Source organism: Myotis nattereri (assembly GCF_964212035.1).
Source record: "Myotis nattereri genome assembly, chromosome: 5".
NCBI classification, from domain to species: Eukaryota; Metazoa; Chordata; class Mammalia; order Chiroptera; family Vespertilionidae; genus Myotis; species Myotis nattereri.
The window spans coordinates 78,488,630-78,510,592 of NC_138080.1; the positions used below are offsets into that span (position 1 = coordinate 78,488,630).

Consider the following 21,963-nt stretch of genomic DNA (forward strand, 5'->3'; position numbering starts at 1 on the left):
TTAAATCACAGCTCCATAGTTTTTGGAAAGTTACTTGATCTCTTTGTGTCTCAGTTTCTTCATCTGTAAAAATGGGGATGAAATAGTACTTAATGCACAAGGTTGACATAAGGAATGCATTATTTTAATATGTGCAAAGCAGAACAGTTACTGGCACATAGGAAGCACTGAGTACGTGGCACTGGAAGGGCTGAGACAGTTCCCCTAAGGGGAAACTTAAACTTGACTGACTCGTGAGAAACTTATATGTAAGGGTTCACAAAAGGAGACTTACATAGTCCTTCTGTATTTATGTCACAAGCCTTTTTGGGGCACTCTCTATGTGCAACATGTTTCTAAACACGAGGTGATGGAGATGAAACAGGCTATACGATTGGTCCTTCCCTTCAAAGCTGCTGGTTTGCCAGTGGGGAGAGACAGGCTGAATGCTATGGTAGGAAATAGATGAAGAGGTGGGGAGAGAGTGCTGCAGGTGTCACACTGGACTGGGCATGGAAGTGATCAACCTTCTGGCACTCTTACTCTTATCCCACAGGTAATGGTGATGGACTCTCCTTTTGGATTTGAGGACAGAAGCTTTTGTAACAAAGGAGCACAACTCTTATTTCCTAGCACAAATTTCCTCTGTGGCAATGCTTCAAAAATTGCATTATGATTTTTTTAAATCCAGTGTAGCTTTGGTAGAGGCAAATGAGGGAGACACAGAGGCCATTGGAGGCACTGTCCTCCCCTGGTTGACCCTGGACCATGTTTCAAACTATTTTAGCTTTGGAAAGGCAAAACAGGGATTCTCAAAAGCTGTAAAATCGCCCATGCCTTCCTGACTAGATTTAAAAACATTTTTATTGTTGAAAATATAGATGTCCTCCCTTCCCACCCCCCCACCTTGACCCCAACACCTGGTTTCCACCCCACCCCAGGCCTGCATCACCCTATTGTCGGTGTTCATGGGCAATGCATATATGCATATAAGTTATTTGGTTAATCTCTTGCCATCTTCCCCCCCACCCCCACCCCCTACATACCACCACTAGATGTTTTTGTTTGGGATGGGGCTGAGGATTGGGGGCAACAACTAACACTTTGATCTTTCTGCAAGCAAGAGTAACGTGGCAGTAAGCATTGATAGATTGCACTGCAAAGACATCAGGTGGGAGTCCACAGTTGTTTACAGTTCTCCCTGCCTGAGTCCTGGACTGATTTATAAAGACAACGGAACAGTAAAGGTTAACAGGTAACAAAGGAAGTCAGCTTCCCCTTTTGCACTTTTATAAGTAGGACTTAGGTGGTTCTTATACACTCTCATGATGCTGACTTCTGTCCCAGTCTATCTGCCATAGAGACACTGAGCCCCTGAAGATGGCTGTTATTCTTTCAGTTGTCAGATTTTAACAGGAAAAAAAACTAAAATATGAATCAGAAGGGAATAACAAAGGATGGAAAGTAGCCTAATCAGGTATCCAAGCCCTTTGGCATTGGGGCCCTTGTTGAGAGCTCTCTAGGAAAAGATCTACTTGAGAGCATCCGTGTGCATAAAGAACCCACTGGGCCCTCAGGGCTGCCTGAGCTCACCTCTGTTGGTTTTATAAGGAAAAATGATTTAAAAAATCACGGATCTGTTTATTGACCCTGACAGACCTCTCCAGTGCTCCGGACCTGCAGCTATCACCATGTGTACCCATTGGTGACTTAGTCATCCTCTTCAGCCACCAGATCAGTAAGCTGACCTCCTGCTGACACCCTTAATCTTATTATCTTATTTGACTGTCTTTCTTAGAGACCCTCAGAAACTTATGTAAAAGTGGAATTGACAGCCTTGGGAATTCAATTGGAAATAAGTGATGGCGTGATTTGGCAGGCCAATCAAGTAATTTTGACAGCAACTATTAGGAAGTAAATACGCCATTAAGTTGGAAGCAGAAATCTCAATATTTATTAGACATTGATAGACAGTAGCTGGTTGATGAGGTTTAGCAGTGAGATTTTATGAATACGTAATTTCTTTGAGGGAGGTGTAATATCTTGACTATTTTATCTCTCCTTTGGCTGCATCGGAGCAAGTTTAAAAAGCTGTTTACTGAGGGACTCTTCCCTTGGAATAAGCATTGCTACCAAAAATTATCTCATGCCATGGGCTAGGACTTGTCACTCAGCTGTGGACATACCCTCCACTGCATTGAGCTCTGACTTGGAGCCCAGAAGGTGCACAAACACTATAATGGCTTAATGACCAGTTTCTTTATCTTGAGTGGTCTGTTTCTTAGTTTTAATGGAAGTTCTAGGAGTATCAGATGTCAATCAGACATGCATCAGAACAGAGAGGAAGCCCCAACCATTGTGCCAAACTTTCCTGCAATCATTTCTTCTAGAATGTTCCAGAAGACTGCTATACCTTGGACCCCTATGTTCCATGGTAGCATCAGTCTCTTAGAGTTACTGAGCTACAAGAAAGTCCAAAATCCCCTCCTCCAGCGTGATTTTGGCTAAGGTTCTTCTCAATCCTACTAGAAAGTTAGCCATTGGCGTATAATTTCTTTGTGAATATTTCCTCAGGCAGGCAGAAGCAAACCAATTTGATGGTGTTGGCTAGTCCTAGTTTCCTGGAAGCAGTCAATTTTAGTTTTACAGTAAAAGTGGTGTTGGCAGTGTTTTGTTCTCCAAGTGGTTGTTATTTTAATGATTGAATATCCTAGAATAAGTTTGGGGCTCAGAGGGTGTGGAGGCAAGCATCCCCATCCATTTAGGCTCTGGGCAAAGGCAATGATAATTTGTAAAACAGACTAAATAATTCCAGTATGGAAACCTGTGCCTAAAACCAATGACCAGCTCTAATCCAGCTTTAAATCTTGTTCATTTTTTTTCACTCGCTCTAAACCAGCTTTAAATCTTGTTCATTTTTTTTCACTCACTGTACTTTGAACACCACAGATATTCGGTATGAGGACTTTTATTTATTTGTTTATTTTAAATATATTTTTACTGATTTCAGAGAGGAAGGGAGAGGGAGAGAGAGATAGAAATATCAATGATGAGAATCATTGATCACTTACCTCCTGCACGCCCCCCATTGGGGATCGAGCCCCAAACCCAGGCATGTACTCTTGACCAGAATCGAACCCAGGACTCTTCCTTCAGTCTACAGGCCAATGCTCTATCCACTGAGCAAAACCAGCCACGGTAGGAATTCTATTTTTAATGCCATTCTGCAGAGGAAGGAGTTTGAGTCCTAACCCTTCTCTGTGACACCCCTCCTACCTAAGGCAGTCAGTTCCATGCCTGCCTGCTTAAGTGGCCTCATCAACAGTCCTTAAGTCTTGGACCCACCATCCTGGCATGAGTTCCCTCTTGGCGGAGTTGAGGATCCATTTACTGATGACACTTTTATTAACTGCATTAGCTGATCACATTTGCTGTGGAGCTAATCTCCCTGTAGTCATATTTCTTCTACTAAATATTGATTACTTAAGCTTAATTCCTTTTTTAATATATCACTAGGTACATGCAACTTTGGAACCTTTAATGACCATCTTAACCCATGACATTTATTTGAAAAATTTTTTCAGGGTTCAGTCTTATAGGTGCTAACTCTTATCTGAAGCTGGAGTGGCTGCTGGTGCTTTCTGTGACTGTGGATCAAATGACTGGGCTGTAGGGATGGCAGCGTGTGTGTGTGTCAACTTGGGACCTGCAGGTTCCACTGCTTTCATTACCATTGGCCACCAGATACTTCCCCTTCCTTGTGAGAAAAGAACCCAGTTTTGTACCTTTTAATCTCTTCTCTTTGCTTTATCTTTTTCCTTTTTGTGACCTAATTAACTGTCCATGGGGGCCAGACCCAATCAAGGAAGCCAAGGAAACTGGGAAGATGTTGACATGGATCTGCAGTGCCCCCCGCAGGAGCTGCATTTGACTCTCAGTTAACTAGTTATTTCTCTTTTCTGAACCTACTTCATGAAGTGTATGCATCCTACTGTAATTGAGGGAGTGAAATGAGATATTCCATGAAAAGGGCTTACTTAGCAAAGGAAAAGTATTCAGTAAATGTTGGCTATTCCTCTTTTTATAATTATATTACTGTGGGTTTGGAGGACATGTTGAGGATATTGCATAATTAGAAGAGGAAAAGTGCCTTTTTCCTCTCTCTGATCTGTTATTGATCAGATTGTCTCACTTTTTTTTTTTTTTAAATTTCCCATTTTATCGTTCCTCTCTCTTAAAAAAAGATGGTTGAAAGAAAACAGATCTTAACATTCCCTCTAATGTGGTTTTCTACTTTCCTAGGTATCTTAGATCTATTTTCTTTAAATGTGAAAAATGATCAGCTGCTTATTTGAACAAAGTGGACATCAGTCTTGCTAAGTAGAGAGAGAAGAAATAACCGCGAAGACATGCACCTTAAGCAATCTGTACCTTGCTGCACGGAGCAATCCAATAGGCTATGGCGAGAAAAGGGAGGCCTAAGGAGACTCCAAAGACAGCCAGGAATTTCACAGCAATAGACTGTTGACGTAAGCCTGAGAGATTTTCATACCACATGGTAAGCAATTGCTGCTGACAGTTAGGATGAGCAACGAACTGTAAAAACAAAACAAAAACAAAAAACTAAGTGCAAACAGGAAATGACATCAGTAGCACTTAAACAGTATACAACTATGAATAGCTTGGGGCTGAAATGTTCTACTTGGGGGTTGCCTGTGTGTTAGAGCAGGAGCATCTGGGTCAGGTACCTGCTAGGTTCTTCTAATTTGGGGATGCTGGGGGTCTTTGTACAGTTGCCAGAGCCCTCACAGGATGGCTACATCAGTGCTTGGCAAACTGAGGACTCAGAGAAGTCTCAGACACAGAAAATGACAGCCGGCTTCTAGGTAAATGATTATCTCCAATCCAGGGAGACTTCTCTCTGGGCGGAGTTCATCTGGGAGTCAACATGAAAGAATGGATGGAGCATGAGTGGGGTTTTGGAATCCACATGGGTTTGAGTTTTGTGTTACTATTTACTAGCCTCGTGACATTGGTTTAGCTACTTAACCTCTCTGAACCTCAGGATCGTCATCTGTAAAACAGAGCTTGTCATAATGTCTTAGAGAATTAAATGAGATATTGTAGAAAGCTTCCCCTCTCTATTGCTATGTAGTTTTTTTTTTAAAAAAAAAGTACTGGCAGTGTTTCTGGAGGACTTGATACTCCTCAGTATTTCACCACTGAATTCCTGGGGTGTTTGGCTTGGGTTAGTGGACTCTTTGTGGTATGCTGGAGCACTGACACATTGTATCCCCTTGTAATAGCTTCTAAAACCATCTCCCTTTCTTGGAATTGCCCAGGTTACATGGCTGACCCCTGTGGCCATTTTGTTTTGTTGATCTCAGCCCTTTGGATAGAGCTTATTGGACTCGGGGTTGGGGGTGGGGTGGAGGGCGGGGGGCTTGACTTATACAGGGCCCATCAGGTTTTCTCACCAGGGTATTGGAAACTATGATTGAAAGAGAAGTCAATCTCTTTATTTCCAGGGGTGTTAACATGTAACCTGGGGAGATCTGGGCAGACATTTTCCACTGTGTGGACTAAATAGCAAAGCATGCCAGTTTAAAAGGGGAAAAAAGAATTAGTGAAGGAAGAGGCTCAGATAGTGTCTGACCCTCTCGAGCCCAGCTCCACTCTGCCCACATGGTCCATGAGACACTTCTGGATTCACCCTTTTTCTGCTTGATCCAGCAAATTGACTTCAGTTACAACACACATTCTTTTTCTGCAAATATTTGGTGTACTTGGTCAATTGTTAGTTGATTCTGAGTCCTGACCCGTGGAAACTGGTAATAGGCAATATTTAAGTATTTTGTGAGAACACAGTTTACATTTGAGAAAATTATACTCATTTGCTTATTTTCCTCCTGCGACAGGAGAAAGCCATTATGTGCTTTGGTAGCCCTGCTCTTTAGCCCTGCTCAGCATAGGAGCTGGGACCCATGGACTAGAGCAGATAGACCCGGCATTCTTCAAAGGGGTTGAGTTTCCATCTGATTACCCTGGAGTATAACATGCTGGTTTTCATCTCATTTGCTTCATTGGGTTTTAAAGAGGACATGTACAATAATTCCTGGGAAACATTCCCTTTTCATTATAAGAACAATATAAATAAAGCTATTTTTAAAAATTCTCAATGCAGATGGCAACACATTCTTGTTTCTGGTTTCTGGGAACTCATAGCAGCAGACAAGTGACCTGTGAGGTCACTATCAAAGGTTTATTTGGCTCTGCAGTGTCCCCTAATAATACTATAATTCAAACATCAGCTACAAATGAGGCTTTTTTGAGTAGCTTTATACATAGTAACCCCATAGCAATGATTATTCTTGACCCAGGTAGGAACCCCAGGCCAGCAGCCGATATGCTTTCCTGTGTCCTTTCCGGATCACAGAAAAGTGGAGCAAGCAAGACAATCATATGAATGTTTAGGTAATTCTGAGAGCCTGGTCACAACACAGGTGCCACAGAGGGATGGCGAGTGTGGGGGTGTAGTCAGTTTTGTTTTCAATAGCCAGCCTTCTCTAGGTGCTGCAATGGCCTTGCTCTGGAGAAGCGGACAGTCTGATTAGACAGTGGGCCATATGCCCATGAAATAGCAGAAGACCATGTGGATATGTAATGGCTCCCTGCACTGTAGCTGCTCTTGCAGGGCTTTAGTCCTAATCCCCCCCATTGGCCTCTTCGTCCGTGTCTGGGAGAGTCCATCCTAGTTGCTTCTGCTGCCTCCTGCAAATAATTCAGCAAGACTGATTGGGCAGCAGAGCTGGAGGGGAGGACACAGTGGAAACCATTCCCATTTGCTCTTGTCTTCCTTGGAGGAAGATGGTGGTCCCTACTAAAACAAGTGGACTCTCTAAGGACTTGGTCCTTCTCTGATGAGATCTCTGGATTTCCACAGCTAAAATTCCCCTTCCATAATGAAACAATCTAGCTCCAAATGTACTATTTATTTGTTTACAGACTTTATACTCTAATGCTTCCAGAAAGCTGACAGTAGCAGGTAGCTAGATGAAGCCCAAATTCTTATTTTTATATGGGCACTTTTCTGTAATCGTGGCAGGCCTTCATGACAACTTCATGACATAGAGTTCAATGTGTATCAAAGGATTTTTTCTATTGTGCTTTTGAAGCACAGAGAAATATCATCACTGAACCAAGGAAGATGAGAGTAACATGAGACATGCCATCATGATACAAAGAACACCATAACCAAAAGGGCACTCAGCCACAGAACAAATGCAGAAAGAATTCCTGGGGGCCAGGTTGGGGCAGGGACATGATTCTTAAAAGCAGGGTCAGAGAAGAACAGATGGAAGAAAAGCATACAGCTAGAATAAAATTGGAACTCAGAAAATTGTTATTGTCTTGGGCCTGTTTTCTTTGGCATCTAGCACACAGAAGGATGCAACAGTCAAAGGCTGAGTGACACCAAGAGCTTTGCCTGGCTATTCCTGCCTCTAAAACATCTGGATTGAGGTCAAGGTATGCTTTTATGAAAGTTATTCTAGGGAAAACTGATGTAACCACCTCCATTTTCCCAGTGATGTGATTCACATTCTTCATAGCAGGGAATGTGTAATGCCTGGAGCTGAGAATCTGCTAAGGTGGGCTTATATGGAGCTAAGCAGACTCAAGGGAATATAAATCAAACCACATTCACCATTGTGATGGATTGTCCAGAGAACTGGGCAGGGAGCAGGGGGACAGCTAAGAGAAGTTAAACTGCAAAGAGAGAGAGCAGGGATCTCTAAGACAGAAGTCCCTATAATGGGAAAGGAGACTAGTGGGATGAGCTAGACTGGGAAATGATCTGAGAGTCAGAGGGACCAGGATGTATGTGGCTGCTGGTTCTTGAATCCTCCCAAGCCAGTTATTCTGGTGGCACATTTGACCAACTTTTATGGTTAATATAACAATATTTCTACCCAAAACTAATTTTCTGATAACATCTCACCTGAATTTCTTGTTTCTCCCAGACTCTAGTGACATAGTGTGAGAGTATAATTCTGGCATAGGGAAACTCTTGGATATATTGGCCAAATGTTGGCTGTTACTTTGCTTTTAATTTATTGATGGCCAAGGGAAAACCATTTCCTTAACTTTCTTCTCCACTTTGTATTCATTGACAAGGAAATATCTGACATTTTAAGAATAGTTGAAGAGCTATAATCATTCACTAACAATTGAGTAATTTTAGGGTTGTTTCATGGGATGTTAACACCCTTGGGCCAGATACTCACATTATAACAGGGTCTAAGACTTTCCTGATGGGGGCATGGTTAAGTGCATGGACTGGTGCAAGGCTGCCTGGTTCAAGTCCTGGCCCTGCCACATGCTGGCTATGTGCTCTTTTGTCATTGGTTCTTCTATGCTTAGCTTCCCTCTTCTGTAAAATGAGGCCAGTATGTAAAATGTAACTATACTCAGATAGCTAACTGAGTATTTGTAAAGTGCTTAGAACAACACCTGGCAAAGAGTAAGCATTATATTTGTATTTGATGAATAAAAATGAGCCCATGACTTTCTGTTCCTTTCCCATTTTTTTCTCTCTTTTTTTCCCCCCCTTTTCACTCCCTATAGCACTGCTCTTTTTTTGACCTCCATGTTATTTTAACAGACAGTTTCTTGAAGTGTTAGCGCCTTTTGAAAGGTCCACGTAGGCCAACCAGGTGGGTTAGGCCACTCTATCCAATCCTTCCGTCTTCACCCTCCACTGAGGTGCAGCTTGATTTTTCCGGGCAATTAGCTCAAAATGGGCTGGTCTCTGCTAGGGCAGCCAGGGCACCATCAGGTCCATTCAGCTGCACCCTGATTCCGGAGCCCTCTGTCAACGAGGAGCTGTGTAGGTTACTGAACCTGCGGAAGGCACTCCTCTTTCCCCTTTGCTGTCCCTCCCCCTCTACCTTAAAAGAGGGGAAGAGGGCTACATTTGAGCTCAGAGGCTTTGAGGCTGTGTGATTTCCATTAAGCACAGATTATTTTCTCTCTGACACTAGGCCTCATTTACAGAATAATATGTGGCAGTACATGATTTGCTAATAACTTAGCTGAGAAAGTTTTATGAAATCCAATGCTTATAGAGAAAATAACTTCCTTTTATACAGATAAACTATCAAAAGCCTCACTGAGGTCTGATGGGACTGTGGTTAAGATTTTCCACTTATTTTCATTAGCTCATCATCAGCATTTGCTTATAGAAATCCTCCCCGCCACACACACAAAAACAACACACACACACAAACTGTTTACATAGGCAAAGGGAGACTGCCATTGTACCAGTCATCAGGTGGCTTTTCTCAGTGTGAACAGTCAATCTGAATTTCCTGTTTGGGGCATCTCATAAGATTGAGCTCAGTGGTGCTTTCCATCCCAGTACCCTCCCTCTGGAATTCTCTTGATTTCATTGGCTTTGACTTTAGCCCTTCCTGGTCTTAGTTCTTTGTCATAAATAAAACAGTGAAAAGCAAACACTTATTTAGCACTCATACAGATCAGGCCTTGTGCAGAGCACATTATTAACATTTTCTCATTTAATCCTCCTTAAACAATTAAGTAGGAGTGGTTAACCCATTGTAAGCTGATGGTCTGTGACTTTTCAGATCTGTCTCCAGATTAGACATTTTTATCACTTCTTTGTATTGCTTCTCTCAACTCAAGCTTCCTGAATCTTTTCCAGGTCATATTACTATCTCATTCTGTCTGCCAAGCAGGAGAGCATCTCTGTGACCCTGCAATTTCAGATGCTCATATGGTTTTTGAGCCCAATCCTGTAACTGGGCTGTGTCCTGCTGGAGAGGACAGTTATCTCTACCTTCCCTCTTCAAGGCATTACACGTTCTGTGTTAATCCCATGTCCACTCCAGTTGCACTGCTTGGGATGCATGGAAGGACTGAGCATAGTTGGAGGAGGGGATTTTAGTTGAGAAGAAAGGAAGTAAGTGAAAGGGAATGAAGGAAGGTAAAACAAGAAGAGAACAGAGCTAAGGTGATAGAGTTTAAAATCGGACTTCCAGCTCTGCTCCAGCTTGATTCCTGATCTTTTCCTTCCCATCTCTGGTCTCTGGCCAAAATCTAGTAAAGCTCTTCTCAGAGCGTGCTGCAAGCTTGACCATCTCTGAGCCTCTGCTACCTGTTAATGCTTTCTTTTTCATCTTCACTTATCCACGTCTTGTCTAGCTCAATAACCATCTCTCCCAAGAAAGCTTATCCTGCCCACTAAGGGGAGAACCTCTCCTTCTCTCCTCTCATGCAATCCTTAGTGTCTACCTTTCATTGAAGTTGTATGTCTGAATGATCCTCTGCCAGAGGGAAAACTCCTGCAGGGCTCCTGCAGTTTGCAGTGAGTGGGTTCTCAGGAAGTACTGTTTGAATAAGTGGTGCAGCTGGAAATTTTCTGTGTTCAGACGGCAAACCTGGGGCCATCTATAGGACCAGAGTGACTTTCCTTACTCATCATCTCATTGTGTGCAGCACTCTCGCCATGGCACCACATCTGGAAGAGGCACATGGGTACAAGAGGCTGAAAGTTTGCTTGCTTTCTTGGAGATAATGATGGATATGTAAATGACTGAGTTCATGTCACCACCAAATTTATTTTCACGATTGGAGTGCTAGATTTGAAAACAATAACAATTTCATCCCCAAAGTCAATTGAACTAGGAGTTTAAAGCTCTTACCAGGAAAAAATTCATACCATCATCTGAAGGGGTTGCTCAAGAACCAAGCCAAGGATGAGGGCAGGGGTTGGACTTAGTTCAAGGGGATTTTTGATTCCTTGTTTCATAAACATTGCCTCGGCCTCCCTCTCCTCACCTTTTCCCAGCACCACCTTAACAATTCTCCATTTTCGAGCTGGAGAGCATTATGCTAAGTGAAATAAGTCAGTCAGAGAAAGATAAATATCACATGCTCTCACTCATTTGTGGATTGTAATGAACAACATAAACCGATGAACGAAAACAAATGCAGAGACAGAGAAGCATCGATCAGATGCTCAAAACTCAGAGGAAAGGTAGGGGAGGGTGGGGGTGAGGGAGAGAGATCAACCAAAGGACTTGTATGCATGCATATAAGCATAAGCGATGGATGTGGACAACAGGGGGTGAGGGTGAGGGCAGGATTGGGGGAATGAGGGGACATTGGGGGGATAAGGACACATTTGTAATATCTTAATCAATAAAGGGGAAAACAACCCACAAAAAAATTCTCCATTTTCTGATCACCTCTGAAATACATTCTCTTCATTGCCAGAAAATTGCATTTGGATCCTTGTACAGATGTCTCGCTTGATTACAGCCTTCCCTACCTCCTCTTCCATTTGTGCACCCAAAGCAGGACAGACCCTGGCATGCTTCTTAGTTCTTTCCACAGCTGGAGGTCCTGCTGGGCAGCTGCTCACTGAGCCATTCTGGAAATGTACTGGGCAGCAAGAGGAGATGGGCACTGCAGAAAGCTCTTCACTCCCATGGTGATTTGATAGCACTTATTGAGTTGAGTAGCTTGCTCTGTTCTCAAAGACAATTCTCTGTTCCTGTTTCTCAGGGACAGCAGGACACGAAAAACTCTCTCCCACCTCAAATTAAGCAAACTTGCCACTTTCCAGAGGGTTATTCACACAAATGTCTCAAATTGGTAGGTTGCTCTGAGGACTCAGCAGCTTCTCCCTTGCCAGAGAAAGAAGGATTTTGAGGACAGTTGTTTGTGAACCACCTGCACTTCAGTCTTTAGGGTGCAGGGATCTAAACAAATAGTAATGGATTTCTATAGTTGTGGTGAGCCATTTCTCGAGGGCAGGGAGAGTGGCAGGCAGCCTTGGTTGGCCCTCCTGGAAGCGAATGCTAAGTGTGGTTTTCTAGGTTCATCAGGAGCCCTCCCATAGTACTGAGCCCAGAGGGTGCTAACGAGGTGACTCATTTTAGTCTAGCCATGTTATCATGGCCAGAGTCCCACGTGCTTTGGATGCCTGCCCATTATTAGGGCTCAGAGTGAGCTTCTAGCTGGCTCCAGATGGCTGCCTCTGTTCTTTCAAATGTCATTCTCCATACCTGGGCAGTGATGCTCTCTACCCCACGCAGGGCTCTGCCCTAGCCTGAAACCAAAGGAGAAGTGGAAGCAGCTTCTAGCAGACCTTGGTTTATCTTCAACTACTCACTTTTCTGAGCTTTCCCCTCCTGCCAAGCTGCCCAACATGCTGTTACCAAACACGGCCTATGTACCCCCACCTCACCTTCCACCCCATGTGTTCAAGGACAATCCATCCTGCTTCTCTCTGGTTTAATTCCTAATCAGTTTTTGAGACCCAACTTTTTTTCTATCTTAAGTCCTACCACGTCCCTCAGTCCCCTGAGAGGTGTTGGACTCCTTTAGGTCCTATTCTGTGGTCTACTCACTTGGCAGTCATAGTTCATGGTCAGGTTGTGAATAGCTATACTACTGTGTTTACTTCTGATCTCTTTTGCTATTTTTTCTTCTTCTGTTATTTTTAAGCTCTTTGAGGAAACCAACTGTCTTTGCATGCCCAAGAGTATGCAGCCTTATGATTTGCACATAATAGGTGCTCAGAAACATATGTTGAGTGATAAATTACATGCTCTTCTAAAGCCTCTAGTATTTGCTTCATGATTTTCTCTTTGACTTGTTATCCCAGAATAATTTCTAAGTATGACAAATCCATTGTTACTCAGGGTTTGCTGAACACTTAACTGTCTTCACATCTTTACTAGAGGGAAAACAGGGAGAGGTGATGAAAACTAAACCAGGCTCTTGTCCTCTTGTGGAGGAGAAGATTGAAATGTGAGATTAAAGTAGGATTTGAGGAGTACCTTTTGGATTTGATTAAGCTTGTTTAATTTCTATGTATGCAGTTATCAGTGCAACTGACATCAATCCTGAAGACATCTATACCATAATAATTATTATCATTACAAAGAAAAAACAGCTAATGTTTATTGAGTATGTATTCTGTGTCAAGCTCCGTGCTTAATAGTCACTGTATCAGTTAACCCTCACATCATTTATTGAGATGGATATTATCATATCCCTATTTTAAATACGGAAGCATGAGGCACAGATAAATTTAGTAACTTGCCTATAATCACAAAGGTAATTATGACATGGTCTGGACTTGAATCCAGACCAGTCTGACTTCAAGGACAATGTTTTGAACTATTCTGTGTTTCCTCAAGGTAGATTTAAAATTAGGCAGACACACCAAAGCAAGAGGCACCACAGTGATTTCTCCAAGCCCACAGAGGCCAGGAGACCTCATGTTTTAAGAATTTCTTAGAACTCTCAATTCTCTGTGTTTCTGCCCAGTGAAGATAAAAATAAGGAATACACAAGAGTAAAGGCTCAAAGACAATTTTCTGGACAACTTCATCTCCCTGAAAGGAGTGTCATCATTGTAAAGGTGAAGCCTGGGCTTCCTCTCCTGCACACAGACCGTAGCAACAACAGCTGATTCAGCAATGGCTCTGCTGGCTGCCTGGTCACCACTCTGCCAGGAACCAGGTTAATGTGGAGGCCAATTAAGCCTGATTTACAACCTCAAAAAATACAGACTAGAAAAACCAAGATGGCGGCATAGGTAAACACCGGAGTTAGCTGCCTCGAACAACCACTTCAAAAATACAAATAAAAGACGGAACGGACATCGCCCAGAACCACAGGAAGACTGGCTGGGGGGAAATTCTTCAACTAGAAGGAAAGAGAACAGCATATGAGACTGAGAGGAGGCGCAGTGTGGAAAATACAAAGGTGCAGAGGTACGTGGGGAGCCGGCTCGTAGCTGAGGGCGCGCTTGTCGTTTTCAATCGGGAGGGAGTCTCAGATTCTGAGCTCCAGTTCTGGGCGAGTCTCTAGGGACCCAGACTCAAACGGGAGAAGCGGGACTGTCTGGCATCGGTCAGAACGCGAGGGCAGCTTTCTCTCCGAGGTTTGCAGCGGTTGCTGGGACTCTGAGAGGCAGAGCCTCTGGGGACGGGACTGAGAGCAGCCATAACTGCTCCCTCCACCCGCTCTGTTGATCCCGTGCGACCTGCCCCGCCCAAGCCCTGCGCAGAGCCATTTGCCAGATAGCCTCAGGCAAAGGCTAGATTAGCACCTCCCTAGAGGACAGAAGTTTTCCCACTGCAGACACAGCTGATTCTCACAGCCAGTTGGCCTGGAGGTCAAATCCCCCTAGTATTAACTACAATAATCAAGGCTTAACTACAACAAGACTGCGCACAAAGACCACTAGGGGGTGCACCAAGAAAGCATAAAAAATGCGGAGACAAAGAATCAGGACAAAACTGTCAATGGAGGATATTGAGTTCTGAACCACACTTTTAAGGTCTCTCAAGAACTGTCTAGAAGCTGCTGATAAACTTAACGAGATCCTCAAGAAATCTAATGAGACCCTCGATGTTATGATAAAGAACCAACTAGAAATTAAGCATACACGGACTGAAATAATGAATATTATACAGACTCCCAACGGCAGACCAGAGGAGTGCAAGAATCAAGGCAAAGATTTGAAATGCGAAGAAGCAAAAAACACCCAACCGAAAAAGAAAAATGAAAAATGAATCCGAAAATACGAAGATAGTGTAAGGAGCCTCTGGGACAGCTTCAAGCGTACCAACATCAGAATTATAGGGGTGCCAGAAGATGAGCGAGAGCAAGATATTGAAAACCTATTTGAAGAAATAATGGCAGAAAACTTCCCCTACCTGGTGAAAGAAATAGACTTACAAGTCCAGGAAGCACAGAGAACCCCAAACAAAAGGAATCCAAAGAGGACCACACCAAGACACATCATAATTAAAATGCCAAGAGCAAAAGACAAAGAGAGAATCTTAAAAGCAGCAAGAGAAAGAAACTCAGTTACCTACAAGGGAGTACCCATATGACTGTCAGCTGATTTCTCAACAGAAACTTTGCAGGCCAGAAGGGAGTGGCAAGAAATATTCAAAGTGATGAATGCCAAGAACCTACAACCAAGATTACTTTATTCAGCAAAGCTATTATTCAGAATTGAAGGTCAGATAAAGAGCTTCACAGATAAGGAAAAGCTAAAGGAGTTCATCACCACCAAACCAGTATTATATGAAATGCTGAAAGGTATCCTTTAAGAAGAGGAGGAAGAAGAAAAAGTTTAAGATACTAATTATGAACAACAAATAGGCATCTATCAACAAGTGAATCTAGGAATCAAGTGAATAAATAATCTGATGAACAGAATCAACTGGTGATTATAATAGAATCAGGGACATAGAAAGGGAATGGACTCACTATTCTTGTGGGGGGAAAGGGGTGTGGGAGATGCGGGAAGAGACGGGACAAAAATTGTGCACCTATGGATGAGGACAGTGGGGGGGTAAGGGCAGAGGGTGGGGTGGGAACTGGGTGGAGGGGAGCTATGGGGGGAAAAAGAGGAACAAATGTAATAATCTGAACAATGAAGATTTAATAAAATAAAATTTAAAAAAAATACAGACTGGCCAAAAATCACTTTACTGGAGGACCTATTAGGATCTCAGCCCTTTTGCCAAATCCCACCTGACACTGACATCTTACCAGGAAGAGCTGTAGTTTCAGGTAATTCTCTGATCCGAAATCTGATTAGATAATGCTTCCTTGAAATATAAAATACAGCTTCCAACTTGTACAACAATTGTAGTACTGATAGGGGCAGAAATAGAATATTGGGGACAAGCTATAATTGTAAGAAATAGTATTCATGCTCTGTTAACCATGATTGTTTTGTTCTGATTAAAGAAAGCACATTCTAACCTGGCTGAGAGTTGCATGTGGGACCTGGGAGCTCACCTGGAAATGTATCCCTTTGCATATCACCAGCCCTTTGAAGACCCCTAACCCTTTCATATCACCAGCCCTTTGAAGACCCCCAGCCTTTGCATACCTGTAGGCCTTTGCAAATCTCCAGCCTGCATTACCTTTTAACTGCCTATTTGGCATACCCTTTTGCCTACTTCCCCATGTAATCTTTATCCTTCTACCCAATATAAGCAGCTGGCTTATAGTGGGGTGGAGAGCAGATTTTTGTGAATGACCTGCTGCTCTCCCATACTGCTGGCAGTACTGGAATAAACACTCATATGATTCAACCCTGTCTCTGCTTAATTGCCTCAAGTAGTGACAGGCAGCACAGACCCATTGATTGTCCAGTTATAATACTAGGTTGATAGAGCTAGTCAAAAAGACTCAAATCCTGCCGAAACTGGTTTGGCTCAGTGGATAGAGCGTCGACCTGCGGACTGAGGGGTCCCGGGTTTGATTCCGGTCAGGGGCATGTGCCTGGGTTGCGGGCACATCTTCAGTGGGAGATGTGCAGGAGGCAGCTGATCGATGTTTCTCTCTCATCGATGTTTCTAACTCTGTCTCTCTCCCTCTCTGTAAAAAAATCAATAAAATATATATTTTTTTAAAAAAAGACCCAAATCCTATATAATAAAAGGCTAATATGCAAATAGATCAAGCGGCGGAACAATCGGAACACCCGATCACTATGATCACTATGATGAGCGCTGACTACCAAGGGTCATGTGCAGAACATGGCGGGCATTGGCTAGATGGGATAGTGGAGAAGGTGAGTGGGGGTACCAGACCAGGTGGGGCACTGGTTGCTGTCTTCTGGGCAAGCCTCTGGTTGTTACTGAAAATTCTTTGCTCCCTCATGCCACAGTCCTGCCCGGCACTAGCACCTGCTGCTGGTGCTGGCCCCACTAGCACCCATTGCCGGGGCCGGAGCTGCTGCTCTCACCCACTGCCAGCACTGGCCCCACTTGCACCTGCAGCTGGTGCCGGAGCCACCGCTTACACCCGCTGCTGGTGCCAGGTGCTGGTCCCAATCACTAGGTGCCATCAGCGGGTGTGAGCAGTGGCTGCTGGCCCTGATCACCCCTGAGGGTTTCTCCACCTTCCCCTGCTCCTGAGGGGTGATAGGGGCAGCAGCCACTGCTTGCACTTGCTGACAGTGCCAGCTCCACTGGAACCCACAGCTGGTGCCAGCCCCAATCACTCTGCGCTGTCAGCAGGTGCGAGCAGGGCCAGTGCTGGGAGTGGCAGCAGCAGGGCTGCTGGCCAGCAGGGGACAGGGGGCTGCAGCGGGAGGGGCGGGGGCGGGGTTGCAGAGGTTGGGCCGAGATCTGCCCCTGTGCCTACTGCAGCCTCGTGGCCAGAGTTCCTTTCAAGGTGCACAAATACTAGGTCAATGGCAGATGAAGAAACCAGAGGGAAATATTTGGAGTTTACTTACGACTCTCTCTTAATGATTCCAAATCCTCCAGGTTTTTCTTGGAGAGAAAAATATGTATATAACTCAGCAATAGTATATTTGATACACTTTACTTTTTTTTTAAATCCTCATCTGACGATATTTCTCCATTGATTTTCAGTGAAAGTGGAAAGAAACTATATGTTATACAAACATCAGCATTATAATATAAATTTGTAGGAGATGAAATTATTTTTAAAGTTACTTTTAAATAATTACTTAAAAGTAAAATGTAAACTGTGATTTTAAAAAGTAAAATGTATCACCCTGGCTGGTTTGGCTTAGTGGTTGGAGCATTGACCTGCAGACCAAAGGGTCTCAGGTTCGATTCCTGGTCAAGGGCATGTACCTCGGTTGTGGGCTCGATCCCTGGCCCTGTGTGGAGTGCGTGCGGCAAGCAGCCAGTCAATGTGTCTCTCTCCCCCCCCTTTTTCTGTTTCTCTTTCGCCCTTTCTCTCTCCTCCCCCACCTCCCCACCTGCTTGACCATCCACTGTATCCTCCATACCTGAAGGTGCTTGGTGCACTATATGAATTGGTGTTTATTTTCTGTCTGTTGGATAGATGGATGCATGTCTACCAATGGGGTTAGGTTTGTGCTTATCACTCACCAAGATGTGGAAAATATGTCACATATATGCTATTTCTAATTCTTAAACCACTGACTATGCCATTATTTCACATTTATGTCCCATATTATCAAAATACTGGTCATAGTAACATTTTATAAGTGTTGAGAATTCTTAATTTTAATTTTAAAAAGTGATACTAAATCTTGAGTATGCTTTAAATTTAAAACTGTATATGCAAATAAAACCCTCAAATAAAAATAAGGTATATGGCCCTAGCCAGGTTGGTTCAGTGGATAGAGTGTCCACCTGTGAACCAAAGGGTCCTGGGTTCGATTCTGATCAAGGGCACATACCATGGTTGTGGGCTCTTCCCAGGCCCAAGGTCCTGGTCAGGGTGAGTGCAGGAGACAACCAATTGATGTGTTTCTCTTTGTCTTTCTCTCTCTCTTCCACTCTCTCTAAAAATCAATGGAAAAATATCCTAGGGTGAGGATTAAAAAAAGAAAAAAATTCTGAGCCAGTACTCTTAGCTTCTTACATACAGCTCATGTTGGTTGTGGAGAGGATCTGAGGACCACCTTATACTGAACTCAGAATCCCTGCTCATCCTGTACACTCAGGTCTTGACCAGACTTCTCCTTACTTCTGGGAATTTTTCTCTCAGACTCTCACCTGCCGGCACCAATCTGACCAACAGAATTAAACCCAGTCCAGACAGTGTTCAAGTACTTTTTCGTGTGGTTCTGCACCCTTTGCAAACAATATGGAGTGTCTAAGATGAACAACCCTCTCCTCAATAACCACCATAATTCTTCACATCTGGAGCACACAGAGAACTGCCTGTTTCTACCTTCTGATACTTTCAGGGACATTGTTACTTAGACAAAGAACCTGGCATATACCTTAGCCAGATACTTAGTACAGGTTGGTTTCTTTTCTGTTGGGGGTATCTGCCCACTCTATCACCCATAGCTTCCATCCTGGAGGTCATCCTTAATTGCTCCTTTTACTTCTCTGAGAAATGTGGAAATTCTTCACACCCTTAACGGTGAGAAACACGCAGCATTTATTTCTGGTGAAGGCATATTCTGGTCGTGCAGCTGACTGTTGGCTCTCTGTTCTTGGATGTCAAAAGAGGCATGTGAATATTTAGTAACTAATGCAAAAATTCCATCAACACTTGTGTTAGGTGTTTGAAGAGGCAGCAGCCCCCTTTGTCATTCAGGGGCCAAACCCCACACTCTGATATATATAGAAGATGTTTGTTTTTTTAATAGAAAATTTTTTGATTAATTAATTTTAGTCATAATTTGAATCCTGGTTTTATCCACCACTGGCAAAAAAAATCTCTTTCTCTCAACATGGTCATATTCTTCAGAAGTAGAAACGTAGTCTCATATGTTACTGTGATATATTAAGTTTATATCTATGTATTCATAAACTTATATCCCTCCATCAATTCACTTATTCACCCACCCATCCACTCATCCACTCACCCATCCAGAAAATACCTACAGAGCCAGACACCAGGAACACAAAGACACCAGGCCCTCAAAATCTTGTTGGGGAAACAGACAGGTAAACAGGAAAATTCACTGAAGCTACATTAGTGCCATAATAGGGTTTAGCTCAGAATGTGATACAATAACATCTAGCCCAAGAGGGGATGTGAGGGACAGTGATAAAGTGATGAAAAGCTTCTTAGAGAATGGATTTGTGAATTATAGAGGCTATAATCAGGCTACCAAGATAGTCAGGAAGGGCTTGCTGATGAAAAGGAGTGCAGAGAGTTTGGGCTGGAAAGTCAGATCTTGGTTTAAATTTTGATTCTACCTCTGAGCCATATCTATTTTGTTTGTAAAGTGGGGATGACAGTATTGGTGATGCACTGAGTGAGTGTATTCAAAGATGTTGGCATGGTGAAGGGTGCTGATTAAGTGCTTAATAAATTGTTGCTATTATTCATGATGCCTCAGAGCCTGTGTGTCAGGAGAGATGTAGGTGGCTCAGGGTGGATGGTCCATTGGGGAGTGATGGGAGATGGGAGCCCCCCAAGGGTTTTGCAGCATGCTAAGATGGAGACTACATATGACTGAAATGTTCTCCCATGTACCAAAGAGCAGAACAACATTATTTAAATAACAGCATCAGACAGTCTCAAAAGGCTTCAGGGACACCTGGTTCATTCAAATTATGACAAAAGGCAGGGTTCCTTGGGAGTTAGGGGGAGTTGTAACAGACTTTCATTTTTAGAATATGGGCCATAGTGTAGATTGTAGGTGCACACATACTTGCCCCAACTTCCACCCCCAGTGTTCTCCCATGTACCAAAGAGCAGAACAACATCATTTAAATAATATCATCAGACAGTCTCAAAAGGCTCCAGTGGCACCTGGTTCATAGAACATGCCCAGTAGATGATAATTTATTGCAACATCCAGGATTCTGTTTGCAATCTCTTTTAAATGTTAATGATCAAAGTGTAATTATGATGGGGAAAGTTCCTAGGCCAGTTGTCAGTTTAATTTAATTTACAAAGCCATCTGGAGCTTTACAGCATTTCCCCCCCATTTTTTTGCCAGACCAAATTTGGGTAGCTTCTAATCACTATAATGTCAAATATATAACAAAGACACTATCCCCTAGCTCTCAGAATCCAGAGGGGAAGCCGGGTGATCTGAGGATGAGCCACTAGGCTCAACGATGATGGCGGATTCTATAATTTCCCCTTCCTTCATCTTTCCTAGAGCAGGGAAAGAGCATTATTGGTTTGTGAGAATGGATAACGGCTAAAAACTAAGCTTCCTTCAGTGGGAAAAGAAGCCAGACCAGTGGCTGCCCACTATGCTTAAAAAACAAAATCTCATTTCTTCCTGTGTCTATAAGACTTTTGGTAGTCTTTTTCTTGCCTTCTTTACATCCTTCTACTCTTCCCTCTGTTCACTATGAATCAGGCCCACTGACCTCCTCCCTGACCCCTCTGCATCACTGGATATCTGAAAAATGTTCCTGGGAGATGAGTCTGGGATTATTCTGCAGACCACATACTGGCCTTTTTTTTTTTGGATCAAGGCTCAGTGAATGGGGAGGGGCAGGAAGAGGGTACTTAGTATTTAGAGAGACACTTTCTGACACTGGAAGGGGGAAGTGGGCTTTGGGAATTCCCCATGGGGTGTAGACATCAGATTCCACTTGAACTGTATACCTGGGAGGCACAAGGACCCTGAAATGGGGCCACTGCAGAGTGCTGGAGGGCTTTGCCCCGACACCAGTTCAGCCCAGAGATCTTGCTTTGTTGGAAGCTCTATGAGGGAAGGGATTCTTGCCTGTTTTGTTTTTATTGTATTCTCTGCACCTAGCAAGCATGTCAAAATTGTGGCTGGCGGGACGCATGCCTCATTTAAATAAATAATATAATATTTTCAACACAACAGATTAAGGTTAGAAATAGAGAATTTTTTTCTAGTAATAAAGAACTTGGAGTGGGCTGTGACTTGCCTGTGGCCCAGGTAGTATGTAGCCAGTGTCCCAACTAGTACCTGTTCCAGATCAGAATAATTTCTGAAAGATACATTTGTAATTTTTCAGTAGCCCACACTTCTCCAGTACTTACTATGTGCCACAACTTTACAGGGCAAGTATTATGACCCCCATTTTAGAGATGAAAGAAAAGCTAGGTTAAGTGATTTGCCTGAGGTGACTTCAGGCTGCGTCACTCCAGAGCTCATGATTCTAACCACTACTTCACAAGGAGTCATTGTGCCACATGTTAAAAGGTCTGTATTTCAGCAGAAATATATGTCATTTGATTATCTGGGAGGCAATTACTTTAGTAAGAAGTCCTTAAGAGCCATGTAAAGAACCTTTAGAATATGTGTGCCCTTTTTATAACTATAATAACCAATCCACACTAATAAAAGACAAAGATGCTAATTGACCATACCTTCGCTATGCCCAAGCCATGCCCACCAGCCAATCAGAGCGACTATATGCAAATTAACCCAAGAAGATGGCGGCCGGCAGCCACGGAGCTGGAGCAACCAGGAGGCTTGGTTGCCCCGGCCAAGCTTCCTGCCTAACCTGGCCGGCT

General features: G+C 43.4%; 1 protein-coding gene across 1 annotated transcript in view; it reads right to left on the bottom strand.

The window, feature by feature from the left end:
- TRPC7 (transient receptor potential cation channel subfamily C member 7) overlaps positions 1 to 21,963 on the bottom strand; it is a gene marked incomplete at both ends in the record, with an annotated part of 127,113 nt that overhangs the window by 48,881 nt on the left and 56,269 nt on the right. The window contains one exon of the mRNA XM_081090747.1: positions 4,411 to 4,575. Coding sequence (XP_080946873.1) covers positions 4,411 to 4,575 — 165 coding nt within the window. The remainder of the gene's footprint in view (positions 1 to 4,410; positions 4,576 to 21,963) is intronic.